This window comes from Etheostoma spectabile, unplaced genomic scaffold (genome assembly GCF_008692095.1).
Source record: "Etheostoma spectabile isolate EspeVRDwgs_2016 unplaced genomic scaffold, UIUC_Espe_1.0 scaffold121, whole genome shotgun sequence".
Lineage (NCBI taxonomy): Eukaryota > Metazoa > Chordata > Actinopteri > Perciformes > Percidae > Etheostoma > Etheostoma spectabile.
The window spans coordinates 32,633-50,993 of NW_022605571.1; the positions used below are offsets into that span (position 1 = coordinate 32,633).

The window sequence follows — 18,361 nt, forward strand, 5'->3', positions numbered from 1 at the left end:
GTTCGGGGCAGATTTGGGACACCGTGGCGCAGGTTTTAGGAAAGATTTGGGACAGTTGGCGGCAGGTTTTAGGAAAGATTTGGGACAGTTGTCGGCAGGTTTTAGGAAAGATTTGGGACAGTTGTCGGCAGGTTGTGGGACAGATTTGGGACAGTTGGCGGCAGGTTTTAGGAAAGATTTGGGACAGTTGGCGGCAGGTTTTAGGAAAGATTTGGGACAGTTGGCGGCAGGTTTTAGGAAAGATTTGGGACAGTTGTCGGCAGGTTGTGGGACAGATTTGGGACAGTTGGCGGCAGGTTTTGGGGCATGTTCGGAACAGTTGTCGGCAGATGTCAGGTGGTTAAAGCAGATAGATCTACGTGCAGCCACTCCGACGATATAAAAACAGGAGACTCACCTGTCGATGCAGGCGATGGTCTGACAACTCTGCTGTTTGGAGGGACAGGGCGCAGAGTTCGGGGTGGGAACGGAGGCAGGCGATTGGCTGGGTGTGGCTGTTGGGAGGGGCCCCGCAGAGGAGGGGTCCATCACAACAATGGGACTGACTACAGAGACCAAAAACAGAAAGTCAGGGAGGGACAGACATTCATCTACTGACCATCATCATTCCTGTCTCTGTGTCATCTACTGACTAGCATCATACCTGACCATACATCAGTGTTCTTGTCTCTCTGTCAGGTGTTCCTGTCTCTGTGTCAGGCGGTTCTGTCTCTGTGCCAGGTGTCTCTGTGTCAGGTGCTCCTGTTTCTGTGTCAGGCGGTTCTGTCTCTGTGTCAGGTGTCTCTGTGTCAGGTGCTCCTGTCTCTGTGTCAGGCGTTCCTGTCTCTCTGTCAGGCGTTCCTGTCTCTCTGTCAGGCGTTCCTGTCTCTCTGTCAGGCGTTCCCGTCTCTCTGTCAGGTGGTTCTGTCTCGGTGTCAGGTGCTCCTGTCTCTGTGTCAGGCGTTCCTGTCTCTGTGTCAGGTGTCTCTGTGTTAGGCGCTCCTGTCTGTGTCAGGCGTTCCTGTCTCTGTGTCAGTGATCCTGTCTCTGTACCAGGTGTCTCTGGGTCAGGTGTCTCTGTGTCAGGGGTTCCTGTCTCTGTGTCAGTGATCCTGTCTGTGTGTCAGGTGTCTCTGTGTCAGGAGCTCCTGTCACTGTGTCAGTGATCCTGTCTCGGTACCAGGTGTCTCTGTGTCAGGCGTTCCTGTCTGTGTGTCAGGTGTCCGTCAGTGATCCTGTCTCTGTGTCAGGTACCTGCTGCGGGATCTGTAGAGGGGGGCGTCTGCGTGTCGTTCTCCTGCAGGATGGAGTTGATGAAGGTGGTGGGCGAGAGGGGCGTGTCCACAGGTGTGTCTCCGCCCTCCAGGACGGGACTGAGCGGCTCCTCTTTCACCTGCACCGATTGGCTGTCACTGCGGGTCAAACAAGCCGAGTCATCTTTATATTATTATATTCTATATTATACTATCATATAAAACAATATATTATATAATAAATTACTGTAACATTATTATATTGTATAACATATAATAATATGTTATTTAATAATAAAATTCACAAAATCAAAAAAACTGCAAAAAAATGTCATCAACTTGAATGGGAAATTGCTCAACTTGCTCAAACCCCCCCTCTTTGGGACCTTCTGGTATTCCCCCCCCCCCTCTTGGAGTGCTGTATCCCCCCTCGGGACCGCTGTATTCGCCCCCCCTTGTCGCTGTACCCCCCTTTGGACTTATTCCCCCCCCCCCCCCCCCTGACCGGCTTACCCCCCCCCCCCCCCCCTGCCGGCTAGCCCCCCCCCCCCTGACCGGCTTTCCCCCCCCCCCCCCCTCTTGGGCCGCTACAGCCCCCCCCCCCCCCTCTTTGACCCTGACCCATCCCCCCCCCCCGACCGCGTATCCCCCCCCCCCCCCCCACCCCCCCCCCCCCCCCCCCCCCCCCCCCCCCCCCCCACCACCCCCCCCCCCCCCACGCCCCCCAACACCCCACCCCCCCACCCCCCCCCCCACCCCCCCCCACCCCCACCCACCCCCCCCCCCCCCACCCCCCCCCACCCCCCCCCCCCCCCCCCACCCACCCCCCCCCCCCTCCCCCCCCCACCCCCCCCACACCCACCCCACCCCCCTCCCCACCTCCCCCCCCCCACCCCCCCCCCACATCCCCCCCCCCCCCCACCCCCCCCCCCCCACCCCACCCCCACCCCCCCCCCCCCCCCCCCCCCCACCCCACCCCCCCCCCCCCCACCCCCCCCCCACCCCCCCCCCCCACCCCCCCCCCGCCCCCCCCCCAACACCACCCCCCCCCCACCCCCCCCACCACCCCTCCCCCACCCCCCCCACCCCCCACCCCCCACCCCTAACCACACCCCCCCCCCCCCCCCCCCCCCCCCCCCCCCACCCCCCCCCCCCCCCTCCCCCCCCCCCCCCCACCCCCCCCCCCCCACCCCCCCCCCCCCCCCCCCCACACCCCCCCCCCCCCCCCCCCCCCCCCCCCCCCCCCCCCCCCCCCACACTCTTGGGGGACCGTGTTGCTTGTATTCCCCCCCCCCCCTCCTTTGGGGACCGGCTATTCCCACCCCCCCCCCCCTTGGGGGACCGGAGCTTGTATTCCCCCACCCCCCACCCCACCCACCCCCTCTCTTTGGGAACGTGCTGTATACCCCCCCCCCCCCCCCTCTTTGGGAACTGCTGTATTCCCCCCACCCCATCCTTTTGGGACCGTTGCTGATCCCCCACCCCCCCCCTCTTTGGGACGTGCTGTATTCACCCCCCCCCTTCTTTGGCGACGTGCTGTATCCCCCCCCCCCCCCCCCCCCCCCCTCTTTGGGAAGTGCTGTATTCCCACCCCCCTCTTGGGGAGCCGGCGGTATTCCCCCCCCCCCACCTTTGGGACAGTGCTGTATCCCCCCCCCCCCATCTTTGGGACCGTGCTGTATCCCCCCCCCCCAATTTTGGGACCGTGCTGTACCCCCCCCCCCCATCTTGGGGACCGTGCTTTATTACACCCACCCCAGCTTTCTTTTGGGACGATCCGTGGCTGGATTCCCCCCCCCCCCATCTTTGGGACCGTGCTGATCCCCTCCCCCCGCTTGGACAGTGCTGTATCCACCCCCCTCCTTCTTTGGGACGCGTGCTGTATTCCAACTGGACACCCTAATGGCCTTCAGGCTCAACAGCTGTCTCATAGAAGCAGACTGGGCGAGAGGAGGAGGAGAGGAAGGAAGGGAGAAGAAGAGTTACTGTCAGCTAGCATGGATGTCACGATGGACCACACACACCCAGGACTTCCATGTAAATAACATCATTAGCATGTAACACCTTCATTCAGACGTCAAGAGAAACCATATTCAACCATAAACAGTTCGTTTTTGGTCGTTTTTAACTTTATTCCGACCATGAAAAAATATAGTTGTTGGTTGAAATCAACACATACTTTAACCGATTTCAAGTGAAAAAATACACCCAAAAAGTATCGGTTTTTTAAATGGAGTCGGTTGGTTCAGCGTCTAGCACGTCACAGCTCTGATTATATGTCTATAATATACTATAATATATATATAATATATAATCACACACACACACACACCACACACTCACGGCCCCTTTCTTGGTACCCAATGCTAGTAACGGGTTGACCCCCTTTTGCTTCAGAACTGCCTCAATTCGTTCTGGTTGCATAGAATTCAACAAGGTGCTGAGCATTCCTCAGGGAAGTTTGGTCCATGTGACATGATGGCATCACACAGTTGCCGCAGATGATTTGTCGGCTGCATCCATATGCGATATCCCGTTCCACACATCCCAAAGATGCTACTATGGGATTGGATCTGGTGACTGTGGAGGCCATTTGAGTACAGCCAACTCATTGTCATGTTCAAGAAACCAGTCTGTGATGATTCCACTTAGACAGGCGCATTATCTGCTGAAAGTAGCCATCAGAAGTTGGGTCCATTATGGTCATAAGGGATGGACATTGGTCAGACAACAATAATCAGGTAGGCTGTGGCGTTTGCAAACGATGCTCATTGGTACCAAGGGGCCCAAAGAGTGCCAAGAAAATATTCCCCCACCATGACACCACCACCCCAGCCCTGAACCGTTGATACAAGGCAGGATGGATCCATGCTTTCATGTTGGGAGACCGCCAAATTCTGAACCTCTACCATCCACTGTCGCAGCAGAAATCGAGACTCATCACACAGGCACCGTTTTTCCAATCTTTATGTCCAATTTCGATGAGCTTGTGCAAATTGTAGTAGTCTCAGTTTCCTGTTCTTAGCTGAAAGGAGTGGGCACCGATGTGTGTCTTCTGCTGCTGTATGCCCATATCCTCAAAGTTGGACGTACTGTGCGTTCAGAGATGCTCTCTTCTGCCACCTGGTTGTAACGGGTGGTTATTTGAGTCACTGTTGCCCTTCTATCAGCTGGAACCAGTCTGGCCTCTCTCTCTGACCTTGGCATCAACGAGGCATTTCCGCCCACAGAACTGCCGCTCACTGGATGTTTTTTCTTTTTCGGACCATTCTCTGTAAACCCTAGAGTGGTTGTGCGTGAAAATCCCAGTAGATTAGCATTTCTGAAATACTCAGACCAGCCCTTCTGGCACCAACAATCATGCCACGTTCAAAGTCACTCAAATCCCCTTCTTCCTCCGATGCTCGGTTGAACTGCAGGAGATTTCTGACATGTCTACATGCAAATGCCCTGAGTTGCCGCCATGTGATTGCTGTTAGAAATTAAGTGTTAACGAGCAGTTGACAGGTGTACCTAATAAAGTGGCCGTGAGTGTGTATATATATATATATACTAATAGTATCATATATATATGATATTATTATATAATATATATGTTATATGTTATTATATGCGATTAGTATAATTATAGTTATTTGCCTTGGGTTCTTTATTGTGAAGGACTTTTTATCTGTATACATAAGTGTTGCTCCGGACTGAATGAACAGGAAATGAGGTAACTGGTACTCACCCTTCATCCATCCAATCACTGATCACGCTCCCGCTGTGGCGTGACAATTCTGTGATGTCAGAGACGATTGGTCCAGAGGTCACCAGAGAGTCAGCTGACAGCAGACTGGCCTGCAGCCTGAACACACACACACACACACACACACACACACACACACACACACACACACACAGCAGTATTAGGTAGTAACAGAGAGATGTACTGTAGTATATATAGTATTGTAACGGGTGAGTCAGGTGAGGTAGTAACAGAGAGAGCTGATTGGTCAGGTGACCTGTTACCTGCATGTGCTCCAATGAGAGCTGGCGGCTGTATTTGGGCATGGAGTGGGCGGAGCTAGAGTCACTGAGCATCAGAGGACTGGAGAGAGACCAGGACAGTAATTAGTTACACACACACAGACACACACACAGTGTATATACAGTATGTGTGTGTGTATATATATAGATATATATATATATATATCTATATATATATATAGATATATATCTATATATCTATATCTATATATGTATATATAGCAGTGAACTCACATCTTCCTCTTGACTCCCATGATCCTGTTGGACTGGACGAGAGAAACCAGGAACTGGATCAGCTGTAGGGAGAGAGACGCTTGGTTTCTGCTGGCAACAGGTGAGCTAACATGCTACCATATTAATTAGTGTTGGGTACCTTTCTGCTGCAGGTAGGAGGTTAGCTAATATGCTAAAAAGCGAACATCTTGATTAGTGTTGGGTACCTTGTTGACAACTTTCTGTTGCTGAAGGTGTTTCTGTCTCAGACTGGCCACCTCTCTCCACAGAGCCTCGTTCTCACTGAAACACAGAGGAGCAGGGTGAGCTAGCATGCTAACAGCCTGAAACACAGAGCAACAGGGATAGCTAGCATGCTAACAGCCTGAATCACATAGCAACAGGGATAGCTAGCATGCTAACAGCCTGAATCACAGAGCAACAGGGATAGCTAGCATGCTAACAGCCTGAAACACAGAGCAACAGGGATAGCTAGCATGCTAACAGCCTGAAACACAGAGCAACAGGGATAGCTAGCATGCTAACAGCCTGAATCACATAGCAACAGGGATAGCTAGCATGCTAACAGCCTGAAACACAGAGCAACAGGGATAGCTAGCATGCTAACAGCCTGAAACACAGAGCAACAGGGATAGCTAACATGCTAACAGCCTGAAACACAGAAGAACAGGGTTAGCTAGGTTGCTAACAGCTGAAGCTATAGTGTCACTGAAACACAGAGGAACTGAGGTTCTGGACCAGGAGTCAAGGGTATAGCTGTTTCTGGCTCTAGCTCTTGTCCTAGCTCTGGTCCTAGCTCTGGTCCTAGCTGTGGTCATAGCTCTGGTTCTGGTCCTAGCTGGGGTCTAAGCTCTGGTTCTGGACCAGCAAACATGGTTCTGGAGCAGGACTCATTGTTCTGGTTCTGGACCAGGACTCATATCTCTGGTTCTGGACTCATAGCTCTGGTTCTGGACCAGGACTCCTGGTTCTGGACTCATAGCACTGGTCCTGGTCCAGGCCTCCAGGTCCTGGACTCATCCTCACTGTTTCATGGAGCTGATCCTGGAGTCGATGGTCTCCTGCTTCCCTTTGATCAGCTGCACGTCATTCAGGATCCTGTGCACGTCGTCGGCAGCTATCTTGGCTTCATCCTGACGCACCGACGCCACCTGGACCAATCAAAGAGCAGACACCGTTACCATGGAGCCGCTGGGTCCGTTACCATGGACACCACCGCTAAATGCTGCGGGGTATCAGGACATGTTCTTCCCTCTCACGCTGGGGGGTCCAGGATGAATTATTATATTTATTATTATTTTATTGAATATTATTCATCAGCGCTGCCAAGCCCATGTGAGGTGAGTTGTTTATAATGCTAGCTTGTAGCTAGCTTGTAGCTAAGCTAGCTTGTAGCTAGCTCGTAGCTCACTTGTAGCTAAGATATCAGTCATTTCAGCAGCGTTGTAGCTATCTATGGCTGACTGATGCTAACGTTAGCTAATAACACCAGACAGACGTTAGCATCTGGTAGTGTGTGTGTGTGTGTGTGTGTGTGTGTGTCTGAGTGTGTGTGTGTGTATATGTCCCTGTGTGTGTGTGTGTGTGTGTGTGTGTGTGTGTGTGTGTGTGTGTGTGTGACTTTTTGTTGTGGTGTCTGTGTTGTCTGTGTGTGTCTCCAGGTTACCGGTGTAACTTTCCGTTTGATGTTGTCCAGCAGTCCTTCCTGTCCTCTGTGAAGAACCTGATGCTGGAACTCGGTGTCGTCTTTCTCTGGTTTCACCAGACCCCCCTGCTCGATGTACCACTTTCCTGAAACCCATCTGGAACCATACTAATTTATATATTAATATATATATATATATATATATATATATATATTATATATATATATATATATATATAATATATAATATATATACATAAACAGACTGATACTCACACATGTTGAGCTGTCTGATGAAACTCGCCATGTTTGTGTGTTTGAAGAACTTGGGTAAAACTTCTTTAAGAACACGAGCCTGATCGAACACGTGGAAGCTGGACCCACTCTGGAATATTATATTAATAATATTAATAACAATAATATATTAGTAACACTTGTTTCTCCCTGGTGCAACATCTGTCCTGTAGGTAACATTACAGCTGTTTCTCCTATGCTGAACATCTGTCCTGTAGGGTAACATTAGCTTGTTTCTCCCTGGTGCTGAACATCTGTCTGAGGTAACATTACAGCTTGTTTCTCCCTGATCTGAACATCTGTCCTAGTAACATTACAGCTTGTTTCTCCCTGGTGCTTACCATCTGTCGCTAGGGTATTACAGCTTGTTTCTACCTGATGATGAACCATCTGTCCTGTGGTAACATTACGCTTGTTTCTCTCCTATGATGAACATCTGTCCTTAGGTACATTACAGCTTGTTTCTCCCTGATGAAACACTGTCCTGTAGGGTAACATACATCTGTCCTGTAGGGTAACTTACAGCTTGTTTCTACCTGATGATGAACATCTGTCCTGTAGGGTAACATTACGCTTGTTTTCTCTCCCTGATGATGAACATCTGTCCTGTAGGGTAACATTACAGCTTGTTTCTAACCTGATGTGAACATCTGTCCTGTGGGTAACATTACACTTGTTTCCTCCCTATGAAATCTGTCCTGTAGGGTAACATTACAGCTTGTTTCTCCCTGATGAACATCTGTCCTGTAGGTAACATTACAGCTTGTTTCACCTGATGATGAACATCTGTCCTGTAGGGTAACATTACAGCTTGTTTCTCCTGATATGAACATCTGTCCTGTAGGGTAACATTACAGCTTTTTTCTCACCTGATGATGACTCTGTCCTGTAGGGTAACATTACAGCTTGTTTCTACCTGATCGAACATCTGTCCTGTATGTAACATTACAGCTTGTTTCTACCTGATGAGAACATCTGTCCTGTAGGGTAACATTACAGCTTGTTTCTCCTGATGATGAACATCTGTCCTGTAGTGTACATTACGCTTGTTTCTACCTTATGCTGAACATCTGTCCTGTGGTACATTACAGCTTGTTTTTCCCTGATGTGAACATCTGTCCTGTAGGGTAACATTACAGCTTGTTTTCTACCTGATGATGACTCTGTCCTGTAGGTAACATACCTCTTGTTTCTCCCTGATGATAACATCTGTCCTGTAGGGTAACATTACAGCTTGTTTCTCCTGATGATGAACATCTGTCCGTAGGGTAACATTACATCTTGTTTTCTCCCCTGATGATGAACATCTGTCCTGTAGGTAACATTACAGCTTGTTTCTCCCTGATGTTGACATCTGTCCTGTAGGGTAACATTACAGCTTGTTTCTACCTGATGATGAACATCTGTCCGTATGGTAACTTACAGCTTGTTTCTCTGAGATGAACATCTGTCCTGTAGGGTACATACAGCTTGTTTCCCTGATGTGAACATCTGTCCTGTAGGGTAACATTACAGCTTGTTTCTCCTGATGATAACATCTGTTCCTGTAGGGTAACATTAAGCTTGTTTCTCCTGATGATGAACATCTGTCCTGTAGGGTAACATTACAGCTTGTTTCTCCCTGATGATGAACATCTGTCCTGTAGGGTAACTACAGCTTGTTTCTCCTGATGATGACACATCTGTCCTGTAGGGTAACATTACAGCTTGTTTCTCCCCTGATGTGAACATCTCTGTCCTGTAGGGTAACATTACAGCTGTTTTCTCCCTGATGATGACATCTGTCCTGTAGGGTAACATTAAGCTTGTTTCTCACCTGATGATGAACATCTGTCCTGTAGGGTAACATTACAGCTTGTTTCCTCCCTGATGATGAACATCTGTCCTGTAGGGTAACATTACAGCTGTTTTTCTCCCGATGGAACCCCGTCCTGTATGGTAACATTACAGCTTTTTCTCCCTGATGACATCTGTCCTGTAGGGTACATTACACTTGTTTCTCCCTGAGATGAACATCTGTCCTGTAGGGTAACATTACAGCTTGTTTCTCCCTGAGATGAACATCTGTCTCTGTAGGGTACCATACAGCTGTTTCTACCTGATGATACATCTGGTCCTGTAGGGTAACATTACAGCTTGTTTCTCCCTGATGATGAACATCTGTCCTGTAGGTAACATTACAGCTTGTTTCTCCCTGAGAAACATCTGTCCTGTAGGGTAACATACAGCTTGTTTCTCCCTGATGACATCTGTCCGTGTAGGGTAACATTACAGCTTGTTTCTCCCTGGATGAACATCTGTCCTGTAGGGTAACATTACGCTTGTTTCTCCCTGATGATGACCTGTCCGTAGGTAACATTACAGCTTGTTTCTCCCTGATATAACATCTGTCCTGTAGGGTACATTACAGCTGTTTTTCTACCTGATGAACATCTGTTCCTGTAGGTAACATTACAGCTGTTTCTCTACCTGATGAACATCTGTCCTGTAGGGTAACATTACAGCTTGTTTCTCCCGATGATGAACATCTGTCCTGTAGGGTAACTTACAGCTTGTTTCACCGAGTGAACATCTGTCCTGTAGGGTAACATTACAGCTTGTTTCTCCTGGATGAACATCTGTCCTGTAGGGTAACATTACAGCTTGTTTCTCCCTGATGATGAACATCTGTCCTGTAGGGTAACATCTGTCCTGTAGGGTAACATTACAGCTTGTTTCTACCTGATGATGAACATCTGTCCTGTAGGGTAACATTACAGCTTGTTTCTCCTGATGATGAACATCTGTCCTGTAGGGTAACATTACAGCTTGGTTCTCCCTGAGATGAACATCTGTCCTGTAGTAACATTACAGCTTGTTTCTACCTGATGCTGAACATCTGTCCGTTGGGTAAACTTACAGCTTGTTTTCTCCCTGATGCTGAACATCTGTCCTGTAGGTAACATTACAGCTTGTTTCCTGATATGAACATCTGTCCTGTAGGGTACTTTACAGCTTGTTTCTCCCTGATGATGAACATCTGTCCTGTAGGGTAACTTACAGCTTGTTTCCCCTGATGATGAACATCTGTCCTGTAGGGTACATTACAGCTTGTTTTTTCTCCCTGATGATGAACATCTGTCCTGTATGGTAACATTGCAGCTTGTTTCTCCCTGATGTTGAACATCTGTCCTGTAGGGTAACATTACAGCTTGTTTCTACCTGATGAACATCTGTCCTGTAGGGTAACATTACAGCTTGTTTCTACCTGATGATGAACATCTGTCCTGTAGGGTAACATTACAGCTTGTTTCTACCTGATGATGAACATCTGTCCTGTAGGGTAACATTACAGCTTGTTTCTCCCTGATGATGAACATCTGTCCTGTAGGGTAACATTACAGCTTGTTTCTCCCTGATGATGAACATCTGTCCTGTAGGGTAACATTACAGCTTGTTTCTACCTGATGCTGAACATCTGTCCTGTAGGGTAACATTACAGCTTGTTTCTACCTGATGATGAACATCTGTCCTGTAGGGTAACATTACAGCTTGTTTCTACCTGATGATGAACATCTGTCCTGTAGGGTAACATTACAGCTTGTTTCTCCCTGATGATGAACATCTGTCCTGTAGGGTAACATTACAGCTTGTTTCTCCCTGATGAACATCTGTCCTGTAGGGTAACATTACAGCTTGTTTCTCCCTGATGATGAACATCTGTCCTGTAGGGTAACATTACAGCTTGTTTCTCCCTGATGATGAACATCTGTCCTGAGGGTAACTTACAGCTTGTTTCTCTCCTCTGATGATGAACATCTGTCCTGTAGGGTAACATTACAGCTTGTTTCCCCTGATGAGAACATCTGTCCTGTAGGGTAACATTACACTTGTTTCTCCCTGATGATGAACATCTGTCCTGTAGGGTAACTTACGCTTGTTTCTACCTGATGAACATCTGTCCCTGTAGGGTAACATTACAGCTGTTTCTACCTGATGACATCGTCCTGGAGGGTAACATTACAGCTTGTTTCTCCCGATGATGACATCTGTCCTGTAGGGTAACTTACAGCTTGTTTCTACCTGATGTTGAACATCTGTCCTGCAGGGTAACATACAGCTTGTTTCTCCTGAATGAACATCTGTTCCTGTGAGGGTAACATTACAGCTTGTTTCTCCCTTGATGATGAACATCTGTCCTGTAGGTACATTACGCTTGTTCTCCTGATGATGAACATCTGTCCTGTAGGGTACATTACAGCTTGTTTCTCCTGATGATGAACATCTGTCCTTAGGGTAACATTACAGCTTGTTTCCCTGATGAACATGACACTGTCCTGTAGGGTAACATTCAGCTTGTTTCTACCTGATGTTGAACATCTGTCCTGTATGTAACATCACTTGTTCTACGATGTTAACATCTGTCCGTAGGGACATTACAACTTGTTTCTACTACTAGATTGATAGAACTATCAGATAACAGCTAGCCCATCAGATAATCTCAGCTAGCAGCTAGCAGCTAACAGCTACCCATCAGATAATCTCAGCTAGCAGCTAGCAGCTAACAGCTAACCCATCAGATAATTTCAGCTAGCATCTAACAGCTAACTTGTGGCGGGTACGGGCTCCAGCAGATGAGTGGGTCCGTATCCGGGTCCTCCACCAGGTCCACAGCTTGGTGAGAAAGCCGGGACGTTCCCGCGCCCAGCACCGCCCCCCTCCTCCGGATACTCCATGTCAGAAACGAAGGATTGAACGCACCCGAGCTAATCTGAGCTAACGGCAGCTAACAGTTAGCATTCTTCTCAAAGCTCTCCGAACATACAGCGCGCGACGCGGAGCCGGCTGGGGTCTGGTCCGGTCTGGTCCGGGTCCTGTCCGGGTCCTGGTCCGGGTCTAATCTAGGTTCCTGCGGCGCTTTAAACGGAGTTCTATCAACTCATCCGCGGACAGAAAGTAGAACAAATCCGATCAAACAAACAACTGCGTAGCCAGCTGGTTGTCGCGCCGTGATGACGCCACGACGTCAGGTCACGCTGCAACGTATGAGCGCTGGTGTTTTTATCCTCTTTTGGAAACATTTATGCGCAACACACACACACACACACACACACACACCCACACCCAACACACTATATACATATATTTATAAATTTAAACAAAACTACACAAAGCCATCTTGGTTCATCTTTCCACTGTTACGTTACATGTAGAATGCTGCCTATTCACGCTAAAAGTAGTATATTTACATGGAGTCTGGTGGAGATATGCTGCCCTTCACGCTAAAATAGTGCTTATTTACTGAGTCTGGTGGAGATATGCTGCCCTTAGTTCACGCTAAAATAGTGATTTTTACTGGAGTCTGTGGAGATATGCTGCCTATTCACGCTAAAAGTAGTGATTATTTGCATGGAGTCTGGTGGAGATATGCTGCTTATACACGCTAAAAGTAGTGATTTTACATGGAGTCTGTGAGATATGCTGCTTCTATACACCTAAAAGTAGTGATTATTTACATGGAGTCTGGTGGAGATATGCTGCTCTATACACGCTAAAAGTAGTGATTATTTCATGGAGTCTGGTGGAGATATGCTGCTCTATACACGCTAAAAGTAGTGATTATTTACATGGAGTCTGGTGGAGATATGGCTGCGCTATACACGCTATAAGTAGTGATATTTACATGGAGTCTGTGGAGATATGCTGCTCTATACACGCTAAAAGTAGTGATTATTACATGGATTCTGGGGAGAGATGCTGCTCTACACACGCTAAAAGTAGTGATTATTTACATGGAGTCTGGTGGAGATATCTGGCTCTATACACGTAAAAGTGTGATTATTACAGGTATCTGGTGGAGAATGCTGCTCTATACACACGTAAAGTAGTGATATTTACATGGAGTCTGGTGGAGATATGCTGCTCTATACACACTAAAAGTAGTGATTATTACATGGATTCTGGTGGAGATATGCTGCTCTATACACCTAAAAGTAGTGATTATTTACATGGAGTCTGGTGGAGATATGCTGCTCTATACACGCTAAATAGTGATTATTTACATGGAGTCTGGTGGGAGATATGCTGCTCTATACACGCTAAAAGTAGTGATATTTACATGGAGTCTGGTGAGATATGCTCCTTATACACCACTAAAAGTAGTGATTTTTACATGGATCTGGTGGAGTTATGCTGCTCTATACACGCTAAAAGTAGTTGATTATTACATGGAGTCAGGTGGAGATAGGCTGCTATACACGCTAAAAGTAGTGATTATTATCATGGAGTCTGTTGGAGATATGCTGCCCTACTTCACGCTAAAAGTAGTGATTATTACATGGAGTCTGGTGGAGATATGCTGCCCTATTCACGCTAAAGTAGATGTTATTACATGGAGTCTGGTGGAGATATGCGCTCTATACACGCTAAAGTAGTTATTATTTACATGGAGTCTGGTGAGATATGCTGCTCTATACACGCTAAAAGTATTGATTATTTACATGGAGTCTGGTGGAGATATGCTGCTTATACACGCTATAAGTAGTATTATACATGGTGATCTGGTGGGATATGCGCTCTATACCACTAAAGTATGATTATTTCATGGATTCTGGTGTGATATGCTGCTCTATACACGCTAAAGTAGTTTATTTACATGGAGTCTGGTGAGATATGCTGCTCTATACACGCTAAAAGTAGTGATTATTTCAGAGTCTGGTGGATATGCTGCTATACACGCTAAAATGAGTGTTATTACATGGAGTCTGGTGGAGATATGCTGCTCTATACACGCTAAAAGTAGTGATTATTTACATGGAGTCTGTGGAGATATGCTGCTCTATACACGCTAAAAGTAGTGATTATTTACATGGAGTCTGTGGAGATATGCTGCTCTATACACGCTAAAAATAGTTATTATTATTATTGCGACTAAACAACTTCAGTTTGGACAAAAGACAAATCCTCAGTTTGATGTTCACAATAGCCAAAAACATTTATTGTAGAAGTAAAACCACAGTTGACAACACTGACGGCGAAGATGGTCACATCCCTGTATGATGTCAGTAAGTCAACACAGAATCACGGTTCAATCACCGGCTGAAACTTTATTTATTTTTAATAATTTCTCTAAAAAATAAATGTCTATAACAACATCTCCACGTATAATATAAAATACACTCGGTGGGCGGGGCCTACAGCTAGTGGGGGCGGGTCTGGTCTCCTGGGCCATTCTGATTGGTCGGTACACTGGAATCGGTTAGCGCAGGAATCGAACTCCGGCTTTTGTGGAAGTCAGCAGGTATCCTCCAGTTCCACATTTTCTGCACCGCAAACGCAGAAACACGCTGAAGCTCCACCTTCTATCATCACTACATACCCCCCCCCCCAACACCCGGCCAATCAGAGCTACCTCACCCCCCCCCCCAACACCCGCCAATCAGAGCTACATCACCCCCCCCCCCACACCCGCAATCAGAGCTACATCACCCCCCCCCCCAACACCCCCCATCAGAGCTACAATCACACCCCCCCCCCAACACCCGGCCAATCAGAGAAACAAACAGTCACTACAGCCCCAACAGTTCACAGCCCCAACAGATCTCTCACTGCCCCAAACAGTCTCTACTGCCCCAAACAGTCACTACTGCCCCAACAGTCTCTACAGCCCCAAACAGTCTCTACTGCCCTAAACAGTCTCTACGCCCCAAACATTCTCTACAGCCCGCAAACAGTCTTACAGCCCCAAACAGTCTCTACTCTGCCCAAACAGTCACTACTGCCCAAACGTCACTACTGCCCCAACAGTCACTACTGCCCAACGATCTCTACTGCCCCAACAGTCACTACGCCCCAAACAGTCACTACTGCCCCAAAACAGTCTCTACGCCCCAAACATCACTACTCGCCCCAAAACAGTCTCTACGCCCCAACAGTCTCTACTGCCCCAACAGTCACTACTCCCCAAACAGTCTCTACGCCCCAAACAGTCTCCTACAGCCCCAAACAGTCTCTACGCCCCAAACATCTTACCCCCAAACAGTCTCTACGCCCAAACATCTCTACATGCCCCAACAGCGCACGCTCCAACCCAAACAGTCAACGCCCCAAACAGTCCTACTGCCCCCCAAACAGTCACTACTGCCCAAACAGTCTCCACTGCCCCAACACATCTCTACAGCCCCAAACAGTCTCATACTGCCCAAACAGTCACTAACTCCCCAACAGTCTCTACGCTCCAACAGTCTCTACTGCCCCAAACAGTCTTTACTGCCCCAAACAGTCTCCAACCTCTCTACCCAACAGTCTCTACAGCCCAAACAGTCTCTACTGCCCCAAACATCTACTGTCTACGCTCAACAGTCTCTCTGCCCCAACAGCTCTCCACTGCCCAACAGTCTCTACGCCCCAAACAGTCTTACTGCACCAACCCCAACAGTCTCCACCCCAAACAGTTACTACGCCTCAACAGCCTACGCCCAAACAGTCTCTACACCCAAACAGTTCCATCACGCCCCAAACAGTCCTACAGCCCAAACAGTCTCTACAGCCCCAAACAGTCTCTTACGCCCCAAACAGTTCTCTACAGCCCCAACAGTCTCTACAGCCCAAACAGTCTCTACAGCCCCAACAGTCTCTACTGCTCCAAACAGTCTCTATTGCCCCAAACAGTCACTACTGCCCCACAGTCTCGACACCCAAACAGTCTGTACTGCCCAAACAGTCTCTACAGCCCCAACGTCTCTACAGCCCAAACAGTCTCTACAGCCCAACAGTCTCTACGCCCAAACAGTCTCTACTTCCCCAAACATCTCTACAAGCCCCAAACAGTCTCTACTGCCCCAACTAGTCTACGCCCCAAACTCTCACGCCTCCCAACAGTCCTACTGCCCCAAACAGCTCACTACTGCGCCCCAAACAGTCTCTACTCCCCCAACGTCACTACTGCCCCAACAGTCTCTACTGCCCCAAACAGTCATGTTACCATGGAGACGAGAAGATGGAGGGGGGGTACCAACCTTCAGGACCCTGACCAGTATGGTTGTATTGTTCAGTGACGGCTGGACCTGCAGAGAGCAAGCAGAACCAAGAGAAGAAAAACAAAAACTTCAATACCTGGTCCCCATGGCAACAGGTAAACAACACAAGCTGGTCTCAGGTAAACAAAAACTCTCGGGTAAAGGTGTCATGCAGACAGGTGTCACCGCAGACAGGTGTCACCACAGACAGGTGTCACCACAGACAGGTGTCACCACAGACAGGTGTCACCACAGACAGGTGTCACCACAGACAGGCAGACAGGTGTCACCACAGACAGGTGTCACCACAGACAGGTGTCACGACAGACAGGTGTCACCACAGACAGGCAGACAGGTGTCACCACAGACAGGTGTCACCACAGACAGGTGTCACCACAGACAGGTATCACCACAGACAGGTGTCACCACAGACAGGTGTCACCACAGACAGGTATCACCACAGACAGGTGTCACCACAGACAGGTGTCACCACAGACAGGTGTCACCACAGACAGGTGTCACCACAGACAGGTATCACCACAGACAGGTGTCACCACAGACAGGTGTCACCACAGACAGGCAGACAGGTGTCACCACAGACAGGTATCACCACAGACAGGCAGACAGGTGTCACCACAGACAGGTGTCACCACAGACAGTTGTCATGCAGACAGGTATCACCACAGACAAGTGTCACCACAGACAGGTGTCACGGCCAGAGATGGCAAAAGTACTCACTTTCCATACTCAAGTAGAAGTACAGATACTTGTGTTAAAAAATACTCCGGTAAAAGTGGAAGTACTGATTAAACTTTTACTCAAGTAAAAGTAACAAAGTACAGGCTTGGAAATGTACTTAAAGTATAAAAGTAAAAGTAGCCTTGCGAATGACAACCATTTTTTATGCAAAGCTCCCTGGAGCAGACAGATGTTACTAGAGAGACGCTGAGGAACTCCAGTGGACATGGAGGACATGGAGGACATGGAGGACACGTCTTTATATGGCAAAGGACACATTTTAAATGGATGTCGTGAGAGTTGGCAGCCCTGCTGTTGAGTTGTCTTATCATGCGTCAAATGCAACGTACAGTAGATGTATTCCCATCCATTTAGATTGAATATGGTATTGATGACGTAAACAATAATAAGGATAACTCCAGTGAAATGATGTGAAAGTTGAGAACTAGATGAGGACTGGATTAAAGCTGATTCTGGTGTCCAACTTGGCCCCAGGTGTGTCTGTTAAAACAGACGGAGACAACTTCTCTCTAGCTAAGTTTCATCCACTTGTCAACTGAACTACAGAATCTGAAGTTCGGTCAAAAAAAAAAAACTCATGCGAATAAAGATGGTGAAAGTGTTGCTGCTTCATTAAGATCAACGTGCAACCTAGCTAACAGGTGAAAACCACACAGAACCACTAGCTAACAGGTGAAGAACCACCAAACCACTAGCTACGGTGAAGAACACACCAGAACCCTAGCTGGTGAACCACAATAGCTAACAGGTGAAGACCACACACCAGCTAACACCACTAGCTAAAGTGAAGACCACACCAAAACCACTAGCTAACAGGTGAAGACCACACCAGAAACCACAGCTAACAGGAGACCACACCAAAACCTAGCTAACAGGTGAAGACACACCAAAACACTAGTAACAGGTGAAGACCCCAAACCAAACAAACCACTAGCTACAGTGAATACCACACCAAAAAACCATAGCTAACAGGTGAAGACCACACCAAAAACCACTAGCTACAGGTGAAGAACACACCCAAACCACTAGCTAACAGGTGAAAGACCACACCAAAACCATAGCTAACAGGTTGAAGACCACACCAAAACCACTATAAACAGGTTAAACACACACCAAAACCACTAGCTAACAGGTGAAGACACACCAAAACACTAGCTAACAGTGAGACACAC

At 48.1% G+C, this 18,361-nt stretch overlaps 1 protein-coding gene across 1 annotated transcript in view; it reads right to left on the reverse strand.

Annotated features, from left to right (window-relative positions):
• LOC116685703 (heat shock factor protein) overlaps positions 1 to 18,361 on the reverse strand; it is a 29,405-nt gene that overhangs the window by 2,777 nt on the left and 8,267 nt on the right. Inside the window, exons 4-10 of the mRNA XM_032510626.1 lie at positions 6,522 to 6,646; positions 5,702 to 5,777; positions 5,496 to 5,557; positions 5,244 to 5,322; positions 4,963 to 5,072; positions 1,234 to 1,391; positions 398 to 545 (exon numbers count right to left, since the gene is read on the reverse strand). Coding sequence (XP_032366517.1) covers positions 398 to 545; positions 1,234 to 1,391; positions 4,963 to 5,072; positions 5,244 to 5,322; positions 5,496 to 5,557; positions 5,702 to 5,777; positions 6,522 to 6,646 — 758 coding nt within the window. The remainder of the gene's footprint in view (positions 1 to 397; positions 546 to 1,233; positions 1,392 to 4,962; positions 5,073 to 5,243; positions 5,323 to 5,495; positions 5,558 to 5,701; positions 5,778 to 6,521; positions 6,647 to 18,361) is intronic.